Source organism: Cheilinus undulatus, linkage group 20, assembly GCF_018320785.1.
Source record: "Cheilinus undulatus linkage group 20, ASM1832078v1, whole genome shotgun sequence".
In the NCBI taxonomy this organism is placed as follows: domain Eukaryota; kingdom Metazoa; phylum Chordata; class Actinopteri; order Labriformes; family Labridae; genus Cheilinus; species Cheilinus undulatus.
In genome coordinates this window covers 15,010,144-15,023,282 of record NC_054884.1, presented here as the reverse complement: position 1 = coordinate 15,023,282, position 13,139 = coordinate 15,010,144, and the positions used below count along the sequence as shown (strand labels likewise).

Sequence of the window (13,139 nt, the reverse complement as noted above, 5' to 3'; positions counted from 1 at the left end):
TGAGTCTGAAATAAGATTTTTATTTTGTCACGCACACACACTGACCCTGTGGTGACATTGCTGGTGCTAGCCACAGCACTGGTTCCATCATGGATAGCTATTGTCATGGCAACCAGAAATTAGCATCCTTGGATACCAGAGTCTCTCCCTCCCTCATCAGCTGCTGTGTTTTCTTCATCACTATTGTTTCTGTTTGATCTCTCCCCTCCCTCTGCTTCTGTCTCTTTTGGCTGTCCTCTCTCCTCCCTTTCCTTCCCTCTCTTTTCACTCTTGCTCTCTCACCCTCTACTTTCTCTTTCTTTCTGCTTCTTTTCCTACTCCTCATCCTTCTCTCTCTCTGTCATTCTTTCTTTCTCTCTCCTTCCTCTCTTTATCCCTTTCCTGTCTCCTCTTTCTATTATTATCTCTCCTCTCTCTCTTAACTCTTTCCTCTTCTTTCTCCTTCTCTCCCCATCTCTCTATTACTCTTCTCAGTCTTTTTCTCCTCTCTGCAGTTTTCAATTAAATGAGCTTAAATGGCATGGAGCACATTACAGTTGCCAAAGCATTTGACAAATACATGAGAAATTATATATTTCACACAACAGAAAACCCCAGATTACAATATTACAAGTGGTAAAACAAGGTTTAACACAAAAATTTACAGATTAAAATGGAAGATTTCACCAAAAGTATTTACATGTTAGTAGGTAAAACACTGGGTAAAAGATTATACATGAAAGTTTCTCTCTCACTTCCTCTCTCTTTGTTTCCTTCTTTTAGTTCAGTTGAATTTAATTCATCTTGTTTTATTGGCATGAGTCAAAGATAAACAATATAGCCAAAGCATGAAATAATACTAATACCCATCCATGATCTACACTGCTTACCCCGTTTGGGGTCATGGGGGCGGGAGCCTATCCCACCTCTCTCTGGGCGAGATGAAGGGTCAAGGCTGTCCATAAGGGGGTATAAAGGGGAGAGCTTTTTGGGGCCCATGAAGGTCAGCAAAATCACAGTCCATTGTAAATTTAAGCTCTGTTAACCATGTTTTAGATTTAACCTGAATAATAAGTTGCAAAAATGGGCAGAAAGTGGCACAAAAGGGCAACAAGTGGCCAAAAAGTGGCAAAATTCGGTAAAGACCTGCAAAATTGGTGTGAAAGTAATAGAAATTGGCCAAGAAGCGGCAAAAAGTTATTATTTTTTTTAAAGAGAGAATTGGTTAAAAGAACAAAGAGCAGGAAAAGTAGCTTAAAGTGGAAAGATTTGGTAAAACAGTTGCAAAAATTGGCAACAAGTGGTTTAAAGAGTGGCAAAAGTGGGTAAAAATGGTTTAAAAGTAGAAAAAATGGGTGAAAAGGGTTTAACCGTAACACGGATAAGTAATTAAAAATGTCAGAATGCAATAACAGCTTCACACACTTTTGAGGTCCAAAACGAGGGAACTGTTATCCAGGAACAAGACCAGGTAAAAATCTACTATATTCTGACCACAGCTGTGTGGGATGCCTGTTAAAAAGCCTGACTGGCAGAGTGATTTTGTCATACTTGTTATTTTTTTGTGAGCCAAAGTTATTGTGGCAAGTTAAACGTATAGATACATGCTGTCCTCTCTCTCTCTGTCTCTCCTGTTAGCTCTTCTCTGTGTACGTATGAAACACTACAGAGACATGTCATACTTCACTGACAGAGACAGACAGCGTAACTGGAGATTAAATTTTTTTTTTTTGTCAGATGTAAGTCTTTAATGGTAGTAAGTTTATACTAACAATAAAACACTAACTGTTAATGAACTGTTTATTCTAAAATAAAATAAAAACTGCAGCAGGTTTCATGAACATTTCTAATTCTCCTCAGACAGGTGTGTAAAAATCATTATATGTGTGAAATTAAGCTGAATTTCTACTTTAGTGTCCCTGTCGTTTTTACCTATGCCAAGGAGGTTATGTAATTGGGTGGGTTAGTTCATTTGTTAGTTTGTTTGTTAGCAACATAACTCAACATGTTGGGGACAGATTTTGATGAAATTTTCAGGAAATATCAGAAATGGCATAAAAAAAGAACTGATTAGATTTTGGGAGTGATCCAGACCGCCGTCTGGATCCAGGAATTTTTTTTACAGGATTCTTTACTATTGGGAGATAGGGCTAATGGCTTAGGTCTGCGTTCTTTGAGTGCTTTTCTTGTTTATATCTGTTAATTATCTATAAACAACACATTTATCATATTCCCTAAAAATCAAGACATGTCAAACATTGTAAGTAGTAAGGCTCTTAGCAACACAAATGCGGAGATTTTAACATTTATTTTTCCCCCATAAACATATAGTATAAAGGAAATATTCACCAAATATTTTTTTAATATAGTGCACACCCCTGGCTCACACTGGCGACATAGAGAAACACAGCTGGGGTGCACACACACAACGCTGACGTGGTAAGAGAGGATCTTCCAGAGGAGAAAGTTCTGCTGTTTATCCTCCAGTATTCTGAAACTTTTGTCCTCAACAGATAGAAGCCTGAAGTCTACACTTCCAACATGTTAGCGTGCATTTCAGTGCAGGTGTGTGTATGAGCATTGCCTTTGTGTGGGTCATTGTTATGCCACATAAAAGAAGACGAGGATGAGAGGAGAGCAGCCGACACTGCTGTGTATAAGACGCACAAACGGTCAAAGAGAAAGGGACAATAGGAGAAGGAGTGACAGGGGAACAGGAGATCATGATGGAAAAATTAAAAACTGGAGGTTGTGCAGGAGTCCCAAATCACGAGTCCAAATCAAGTCTGGAGTCTTTTGCGCATGAATCCAAGTCAAGTCTCAAGTCACCAGTGTCATGATTGTTATTTTTTTATTGTTTTTTTGGCCAAATTAATAGTAAGTGCTTACTGAAATGTAAAAAGCTACATGTTGCCGCGTCTCTCTGTCTGTCTCCTGTGTGTGTGGAGATGAACCCTGAGCAGCGTCATCCCCCCTCCCCTCCTGCTTTTCTTGTCCCGCTCTGGTTGAAACACACAGACACACAACGACTCAGCTGCAGTTAGAGAACTGTGATGAGGCTACATACTCTCTTTATTCTGTGCCATTCCTGAAGGAAGGGAAGACAATACTACAAGAAACGCGCAAAACCTCTCCTCTGCACAAGACAAGCTGTCGGTGTGGCCGTCAACAAGAACAGCGGTCCAGTTCAGAGTAAACTGCAGCGGTCCTACTGTGACATCAAAGCTAATGGCTAACGCTGGACAGTATGGGACAAGCCCACCGCCATGCTTGGAAAGCCATTCTGAAACAGACAGGAGTGGAGCGTGAACATTTTTTTCTGTCACAGAAAGCTTTCACTGTTGCTTTCTGCGCTTGTTTGGCAAGCAGGCTGTTGTATACGAGCACAGAAAGTAGCCCTTTCCCCCTTTAACTATCACACACACTGAAGTGGTTTGGCAGAAGAACAAAAACACCCTTTCTGTTACAGAAAGCTTGTAGTGTTGCTGTCTCCGCTTGTTTTAATGAAGAAATGTCAAGTTTTGACGAAAGTGCTGCTGTGACTAATTCAGAGCTAATTGCTCCACTAGCAGCCACTGTGTATACAAGCATTAACGCAAGAAGTTACCTTTTCCCCCACAACTATCACATGATCATGCCAAAGATGATCAGAAGAGGAGTGAAAACATCTTTCCCAACATGAAAGCTAATAGGGTTATTTTATTCTTTGTCATACAGAAATGTGGCCCAGTTCTGGTTAAACAGAGGCCATGCTAAAGCTATATCTGAGTATTTAGAGCAGTGGAGGCAGCCATTGGAGGGCTTTCAGCACAAATAAACCCTACCCATAGTGCAACTCTGTACGTATGACTCTAGTTAACACAGTGGAGGCAGCCAGTACTGCCAGCATTCAGTCCAGGCAAATGCAACTCTGTTATGTTAGGGCCCTCAAAGTAGCATCAGTCAATTAGTCAGTCAGTCAGTCAGACAGGGGCAGAGCCATCTGTAGGGCTGACCTCAGCAGTCAGCCAAAAATGTTAGCACCAATAGTACTGATCCAACACACATGCATTGATTGATCATCAATAAATCACACTGTGGCATCAAAGTAAAGCTGGATGGTTAGAAGTAGCACGATAGAATATGATTATGTTATATATTATATGATTATATTGTATGACAAATATGATTATATGATCATATTTTTATATTTATTATAATGAAATGATGATAAGATATCATATTGGACAGCACTGGGTAAAAGTTGTACACATTTTTAATACTCCTTCCATTTTGATTTCTGATGCCACCACATGGGCGTGACCGTTCCTATGACATAATCACACACATTCACTAGCCTGTCCAAAATGTGTGTTCAGGAGTTGTCAGGGAGGACTCTGGCCTCACCTCCAAGGGACCTGACTCGAGAGGATCCTCACTACAGAGAAAGGATGCTGGACTTTGAGAGACAGCTACAGAGGCAAACAATCAGGCACTCTCACACCTACACCCAATTTAGAGTCACCAGTTAACCTAATGAGCATGTCTTTAGTGAAGGGAGGAAGACTAAGGGCCCAGAGAGAACACAGGCATGCATGGGGAGAACATGCAAACTCCTGACCGGGAAGCGAACCAGGAACCTTCTTGCTGTAAAGCTAACCCCTGTATCATTGTGCAGCCCAATAATAATTGTAGCATAATAGTTTTATCCAAGAATATCAGACAGTAATAGTAATATTTGTGAACAATGAAACAAATGAAGTAAAAAGTATCACCCAAACAATAGATAAACATAAAAGAAAGGAAAAAACAATTCAGCATTCCACTTCTATGTTTATGAATGTTTCCCGTTGAGTTTGTGTCTATTTCTTTCATTGTTGTTGTTATTCTTATGTGCTTCTGCATTATACATTTGTTTTTGGTAAAACTGTTTTTGTATGAAGATCATATTGCGGCCATGGATTGCTGAAGTTCAAATAAGAAAGAAAGAAAGTGATGTATGTGAGTTTGAATGTGCCCTGGCTGTTGGTGCCAGACAGGTTGGTCTTTATATTTTACAAACAGCTGTTCAACTGGGATTTTCAGACATAAGCATCTCTAAAGTTTACTAACAATAGTGAGAAAAAGAGGAAATATCCAGTGATCGTCATTTACCAAAATACCTTGTTGATGGGAGACGTCAGAGAAGAATAACCAGACTGTTTCAAGCTGATAGAAAGGCAACAGTTACTAACATTAGATTATTATGTGTTACAGCTGAAGAGCATCTGTGGATGCAGGAAAAGTTGAACCCTGAAGCAGATGGGCTAAAGCAGCAGAAAACCCCACTGGGTGCGAACCCTGTCAGCTAAGAACAGGAGAGTGACTTAGATTGGCTGATACAGTTGTTTTAATGAGGAGTTGAGAGAGTATATCTAATGATGTGGTTGGTGAGTGTATAACATATAATCTCCTCTCTGACCCCCTCCTTCATGTTTCCTTCTTCGTCCTCTTCTGTCACTTTCTCTCTTATCTCTGTTGGTTATTTATCTTGTTTATGTTCCTGATACACTTCCTCCTTTAACTGCTAACTAGTCATAAGACATTTGATATATTCCACCTCATCTGAGCTTTAACAGCACACTTGGTGTCCCTGCTCCTCTCTCTGCTGTTTGTTTCCTTTCCTCTGCCTGTTTTTAAACAGATCAATTAGAATCTACAGAGATCCTCTCTAAGCTAATGTTAGCTCCCCTGCCCACTCACTCACCCCGTGCACTCAATCCTTCCAACTGTTGCTAATAGTATTTCCCCTCGGACGTGGCGGCTAAAACTGTTTGGCTGTTACTGCAGCAACCGGCTGTTCTATTCATAGGTATTAACAAAGTTAGAGAGCTGTTGTTGTGTGGGGGAGCTTGTTTGGATGAATTAGGAAGGAGTAAGTTAAGTCCATTGACTGACAAGATGACAGAAAAAGATTGTTTTCTTTGTCGAAGCTGGATTTAGACTTCCACTTTGTCTGTTTGTTGAACTTGAAGGACCTCAACCTGATAGCAGTTTTCAGCTTTTATACCTATAAAAGGAAATAAACAAACTATGCAAAACTCTTGTGAAACACTGGCTTTTTATAGAACTTCTGTAAGAGATTCTGCCCTCTTCTCCACCCTAATACTCCCTTAGTAGACTGACAACCAAGAGATCAAGCTTTCAGGCAGCCGATCAATACTTCATTAGTGTTTTCAACTCGTCTCTCTTGTCTCTTTTTTATTGCAGTTGACCTAACAAGTTTTTGTGAAGGATTCTGGGGGGAACCGAATTTAAAAAATGCCTGTGGCAACATCCAGCTCTGACTCCGGTAAGTGGCTTGGTTCCGCTTTGACTCCCACTACATGTGTGTCAGTGATAAAGAGAGATAAAGAGACAGAGGAGGGAGGAGATGGTGAACAGCCCATGGTTACTCTAGCACTGAGGACATGTATCTCATCTCCAGAGTTCTAATGTGACTTAATGAGCTGGCTAATGGAGCGCTAAAACTCCAGCCTCAGATCAGTCATGCCTCCGAGGATTAGCTCTTGTATTATCTGCAGCCCTCCACTCAATGCACATGCATGACTAATCTGCACTAGTGGCTGGTTTTACCAATGCACTCTCATAAAAATGTCCTCTGTTGGTATTTAGTATGTGCCTTTTTATGTATTGATAAATAGTCAATGTTGATTGAACTGACATTGATTAAAAAACACCTTTGGAGTGGTCTTTATTGGTGGTAAATAAGGCCAAACTACTAATTAAGACAACCAGGCCCCCCAGCACTTGTTTCTCATTTTTTTAAACTACAATAAGAAAATCATGGTCAAATCTGTATTTTGTACCTATTATTGTGATGCTTATTGTAACTCAACTTGAGTGTATCATTATAAAAAGTATATACCCACATCAATGTTTTACCCTTTTATTTATTTTATTAATTAATGTCAATAGAATTTGGCATTTCTCACAAAGAACCTCTTGACTGTCAAATTGATTTCTTTAAACGAAAATAATAATTGCAAAATAAGTGATTGCAGAAATATTTACCCCCATTTAAAGTGACTGACCTAATTCAACAGAGGTCCAGCTAATTGGTACTGGTAGTCTCACAATTAGTGAAATGGGGATCACCTCAGTGCAGTGAATGTGTCTCAAGTGATTGTAGTAGAAAGACACCTGTGTCTGGAAGATAATCAGTTTTCCTGGTTTCCATTAAACCATGAAGACAAAAGAACACCCCAAGCAACTCATAAAAAAGGTTACTGAAAAGTATAAATAAGGGGATGGATACAAAAAAAATGCCAAAATAATGAACATCCCCAAGAGTTTAATTAAATCCATCATCAAGAAATGGAAGGAATATGGCACATGTGAGAACCTGCCTAGATCAGACTGTCCTCCTGAAAACTGGGTGACTGTGCAAGAAGGAGACTACTCTGAAAGAGTTACAAGCTTCAGCAGCTGAGATGGGAGAGACTCTGCATACAACAACTGTTGCCAGGGTTCTTCACCAGTCAAAACTTTATGGGAGAGTGGTTAAGAGAAAGTCATTGTTGAAGAAAACTCCGATCAAATCTCAACTAGAGCTTGCAAAAAGGCATGTGGGAGACTCCATGGTCAAGTGGAAGAAAGTTCCTTGGTCTGATGAGACCAGAATGGTGTTTGTGGCCATCAGAGGACTCTATGTTTGGTGGACACCAAACACTGCACATCACCACAAACACACTATCCCCACTGTGAAGCATGACAGTTACAGCATCATGCTGTGGGAATGCTTCCTGGCAGTCGGCCCTTGAAGGTTCGTAAAGGTGGAGAGTAAAATGAATGCTGAAAAATATAGGAAAATGCTGGAGGACAATCTTATTTAGTCTGCAAGAGAACTACAGCTTGGGAGAAGATGCATTTGCAGAAAGACAATGAGCTGAAGCATAAATCGACAGCTTTACAGAAATGGTTTCAAAACAACAAGGTGAATGTTCTGGAGTGGCCGAGTGAAAGCCCAGACCTCAATCCAATGGAGAATTTTCTGGTTTGACTTGACTGTTCACACCTAATCCCCAAACAAACTGCAGGGCTTGAACATTTTTGCAAAGATGAATGGAGTAAAATTGAAGTGTCCAGATGTGCATCCCTGACTGAGACCTATCCACACAGACTCGGTGCTGTTTTTGCAGATCTGTCAGACTGATTTTAACAGAACAATTAAATCAAACTTCTTGTACATAAATTATAATGTTACAATGTCACAATGTCATTTTGCAGATGCCTTTGTCCAAAGCGACGTTAAGTTTGAGCACATGATTAGCATGATAATAAGAAAAATAGAAATGAGCATAATAATAGGCTGGGCATTTCCTACAGCCTCATGTTACAATATGTTTTACAATACAATACAGAGGCCACATTAAGACGCATATATTGCACTGCACTGCTTCCTGATGTATTTCCCAACCATTATTCCTTAACCCCATATCTACGAAAAGCAGAGCCCCCCCCCCCAGGACCCAAGAGAGAAGGAAAAGTGACATCAACATAGATTTTTATTGTTTTACTGATAAAACCCTAAAAAAGGCCTACACATGCTTTTCTTCTCAAAAGACGTTTGTATAAACTACTAAATAACAGCTTTTTCATGTTTTATGTCAATATTTGCCTCTCTAATTTTGGCAGCCTCAGAGTAGACAAAGCAATCAACACTATGAACAAATGCAACTGCAGTCATATTTAACTTATGTAACATTATTAACATATGTCTCAATTGCTGTTTTTTGTCATGCCTTTCTTTTAATATTCTGGTTACACTTTGCCATAAGCCCACTTGCAGTTATGAGCATGTCTTTTTGCTTTACAACTGTGTAAAAAGGAGGCACCACAATTTTACAGCAATAGTCACACTCCTTTAGCAGCTGTCTGAAGCCTTTTATATCAGTAGCACTTCAGCAGTGTTAATTTGTCGACTATAACTATGATTAAAAAAGTTCATCGACAGCCTTTTTTCCATGATGGAAACTACGCTAATACTAGCCAAAGATAGATCTGTGATGACTAAAACTGACAAAAAGTAAGTTTAGTTTTTCGTAAAGATGACTAAAACTAGACTAAAATGTAATATAGCTTTTGTTGGACATTAAAGATCCATGATATTTCTCCACTGTGGGTAAATCTGTCAAAAAACAATACATCTTTATCTCTTTTGCCTCTTTGCAGTAGAAATCAGAGACCCCAGGTTTTGCAGGGTCAATAGAACACACTACCATGACTTTTGATCAGATTTAGACAAGAGAATAAATGCTTGGACTAAAAATAAAGACTGAAATGTGAGGACTTTTTAAGGACTAAAACTAGGGGTGCACCGATCGATCGGCCAAAAATGGAATCGGTGCCGATTTCCTTAATTTTTGGGGGATCGGTGATCAGCCGATACTTAGACAAGTTAGGTGGATAAGATCGGTTGAATATGTAGCTCTATTTACTAAAATGTGAAAAATGAAAGACTAAAGGAACTGATATAATTTAGTAGTTTGGACAGCAATGCTCTAAACTTTTCATTTATATGTGAGAGAACTACCTCATGTGCAGTTAAAACAACAAGTTTGTATTGTTTCACGGGTATTGTTCAATGTTTTTCAATAAAATAAGATTGGAACATTGAAGGTGTATGCTGTCAGTTATTAAAAAAAACAGTATTGGCCAAAATCGGAATCGGCAGGTCAGGCTTTTTAAAGATAGGTGATCGGCCAGAAAATTGCAATCGGTGCACCCCCAACTAAAACTAGACTAAAATGTTTTGGAGTTTTCATTGACTAAAACTAGAAAGGGTAGAAATGACTAAAATGTGGCTAAAACTAAAAGACATGGAATCAAAAGACTAAGACCAAGGCTGAAATTAAAAAAAGCTTGCCAAAAGTAACACTGCACTTCAGCATGAAATGATGCTTTTGACCTTCTGATCCCAAGTAGATTTTGAGGGAAATTTTGACTTTCCAGGGTCATTTAATGCTGGTTGTGATATATATAATATACATATACATATACATATAAGCCTTGTGAGCCTAGCTATTGTTGCTAACTGCTTTTTAGCTTGGTGTCATGTGTCGATGAAGATTGGTGTTACAGTTGTGTTTTACCTTGTTTACTGCACAGCTTACATGACTCATATTCAACTGCTGACTCTCTGGTGTTTGAAGAAACCCCAAATAATCCAGTATCTTTACTTTTAGTCTTGCTGGCAGTCAATAGTCCATGTTGCTAGTGTGTACACTTTCTCTAGCTAGTTTTAGTGTGAGGAGTGCGCTGCATCAGGCAGTTAAGCTTCTGTTGCTATATAACTGCACCATCGGGGTATGTATTCTAAAACTGCAGCATTCACGGCCGTATTGATTCTGAACATCTGTATCAATACGCATATCAGCAAGGAACATGTGATGATAATCGCTAATTAGATTTTTCAAGCACAGGCCTAACCAGAATGAGATAGCAATATTCGAGGTTCATTTCAGTTTGAGAGTCTGCCTATGTCCAATCTACTAACATGGTGGAGCTTGCCTACCCTAAAATCCAGAATATGTTGCCGTGGTAAGCTGCAGTCTATTTTGGGTCATCCTTAGTGAAAAATTGTTTAAATCGTCTACTACTGTTGATGCCCTGTCAGTAAATCTGTTTTCACCTTAAGGAGTTAGTTTGCCCCTCTACTAACTATAACATGTCAGTAGAGCTCAGCTGTAACCAGTGATTGTTGTGAGACAAATTCACAGTCTGGACTTACACTTACCTCCTGTGGCTGTTACTTGTCTTAACTGAGCAGTCTTTCAATCAAACCAGAACTCCAAAAGCTTTGTTTAGTTGACAGTAAAACCCCTGTTTTCTCTAAATGCAGGATGTTGACCTAACAAGGGAGAAACAACGGTAAAAACAGGCATCAACCCCGCCATTTTGGTCTTCTTTACTGTGTGTCTCAACAAGTGTGAGCTGTGAAGCTGCTGCTTAGTAGCTGGGAGCGAGCTTTGTGTGCAGTGGGTGATGGTGACTGCTCGCAGCTGCCATGACGGTTTATGCCTCAGCATATTATGCAGGTATATTAGTCACATGAGTATGAAGGATACAGTCAAATATTATGATGAGAAAAAAAGGGATCAAAAGCTCATCTTCTACACTAGATTTTACAGTACACTGCAGCCATTAGAGGAGGGAGCACTAAAACATTGGCTTTACTTTTAGCTGCCATGTTGTCCATCTTTATAAAAGCCTTGTTGTTACTATTTTTGCTTATGATATTTGTTAAACAGTTTTTTATATATGGCTGTTTATTTTAGAAGACATTATTTTGTTTTCCATGATATGAGCTAAAATCTGATACTGTTTCCTCTATTTTATGACTGTCTGGTAATATTCCAAGACTGCTATGAGAAAATAGAACAACAGACTGCAGAGCAATAACTCAAATATGGCAACCACTCCAAACAGTACATCATATCTGAGGCTGGACCCAGGCCAAAACACTAATCCCAGATTCAAAGTGTGAGACTATTTTTTACCAGAAAAAAAAAAAAAGTTCCATACCCTTGTGCAAAAGTTATCACATTATGTTTTGATTCCAGATCAAATTTTTCCCTTGGATTGCTGCTCTCCTTTGTTGGCTTTGTATCACAGTGAATTTTTAGATGTATAACTTGGCACTGATATCAAAGTTGAAAATGTAGCACTGTGACAGCAGTCGAATTATACTTCCTAGTTTGAACGCCAAAAAAGAGGTGCCAGCCTTCAACTCTACACTGGCACACAGCCATTCTTCCATGCATTTCCTCCTCTCTCATCGCTGAAGGCGCTCGATCCAGACTCATAAAAGATTGAAAAGCCATGGCCAGATGTCTGGGAAATTAAGAGCCTCAGTGTCTTTGTTAATAGAAGTCCAAATCTAGAACTCAAAAGCTTTATAGTATTTTATCCTCTCGTCATAAATTGCATCAGTCAGCTGCAGAACAGAGGGAGGAAAATAAGTTCCAGGGAGAGTTTAAATGTGTGCTGAGTTTCTTTTCCGTAATGGACTGTCAGTCAGGGTTGATTTGTACACTAGCCAAGGGGCCGAGGCTGGATGACTGGCATTTTTGGTAACACACAGTAAATTGTTTCTCCAAACTCATTCATGTCTTTTCTTTAAAATTTATAAAGCAGCGTTTTTAGTAAGGCTATTTTTGTGCAGGCTTTGAAGGGGTTAGAAAAGGGCCGGATTTGACTTTGAAGACAAGATATTTTTCCCTTCTTGTCAGCAGGAGATTTCAGATGAACACTTTATTTGATTTAAGAGCGGAAAACACAAAGATGCAATACAAATGCCTTTAAAAGCACACTTTACAAACACCTATGTTTATGACGTCAGTAATCGAAGGGCATCACTCATATATGTGTCAGCTCCTCCTTGACTGATCCTCTTTCTAAACAAGCCAACCTTCTGCCGCTCCTTCCCCCTCTTAACCCCCGCAGGGAAAGCCCGGAGGGAAAAATCCCCATGCCTCCTCTCCTCTTCTCCTCCTCCTCCTCCTGAGAGCATCATCCCCCCCTCCCTCTTTTCTTCCCCCACCTTGCCTCTTCTCATGCACACCACCCTCTCTCGTTTCCATTCATTCATGCGCGAGGTGGAGACGCTCAGCCAGGCAGAGCTTATACACATTCACGTCAAGAGCAGGTGAAGAGGGAGGAGAGAGAGAGGAGCTGTTTTGGCACTAGGAGGAGGAGAGAGAGAGGAGGAGAAGAGAGGGAGGTAGATCTCTCAGTGTGCTTCAGATACAGTACTGGGTGTGTTACTGTAGAGAGGTGTTATTCACCATGGCGGGCAGCGTGTTTGGACGACTTTCCCTAGAGGAGGGAGACTCGGCCAACTCCCTGGAGGGCCTGGAAATCAAGCTCGGGGGAGGAGGTAAGAGCACAGGTCCCTACCTGCTGAACGTGGAAAGGTTTGTTTAACAGATGAGTTCTGAGGCTGTGTGCTTTTTGTTTTCATCACAGATTTACAGCACGGAAACTAACATGCTCAAATTGGAACCAAGCAGGTGCCAGTATGCTTGAGCATACGCCGGCGGCAGGTTGGGGGCTAGTTTGTGTTATAAATTCGCATTGCACCTGCTCCTGATGCGCTGGATCAAACCTCCAGAGTGTGATGAAGATGAGCAGAGACAGAT

The 13,139-nt window shown here is 40.1% G+C and overlaps 1 protein-coding gene across 2 annotated transcripts in view; it reads left to right on the top strand.

Moving 5' to 3' along the window:
* mpp2b (membrane palmitoylated protein 2b) overlaps positions 1-13,139 on the top strand; it is a 95,647-nt gene that overhangs the window by 26,331 nt on the left and 56,177 nt on the right. For both annotated transcript variants that reach the window (XM_041814874.1, XM_041814875.1), the window contains exon 2: positions 6,208-6,289. In XM_041814874.1, coding sequence (XP_041670808.1) covers positions 6,259-6,289 — 31 coding nt within the window. In that variant the 5' untranslated portion in view covers positions 6,208-6,258. The remainder of the gene's footprint in view (positions 1-6,207; positions 6,290-13,139) is intronic.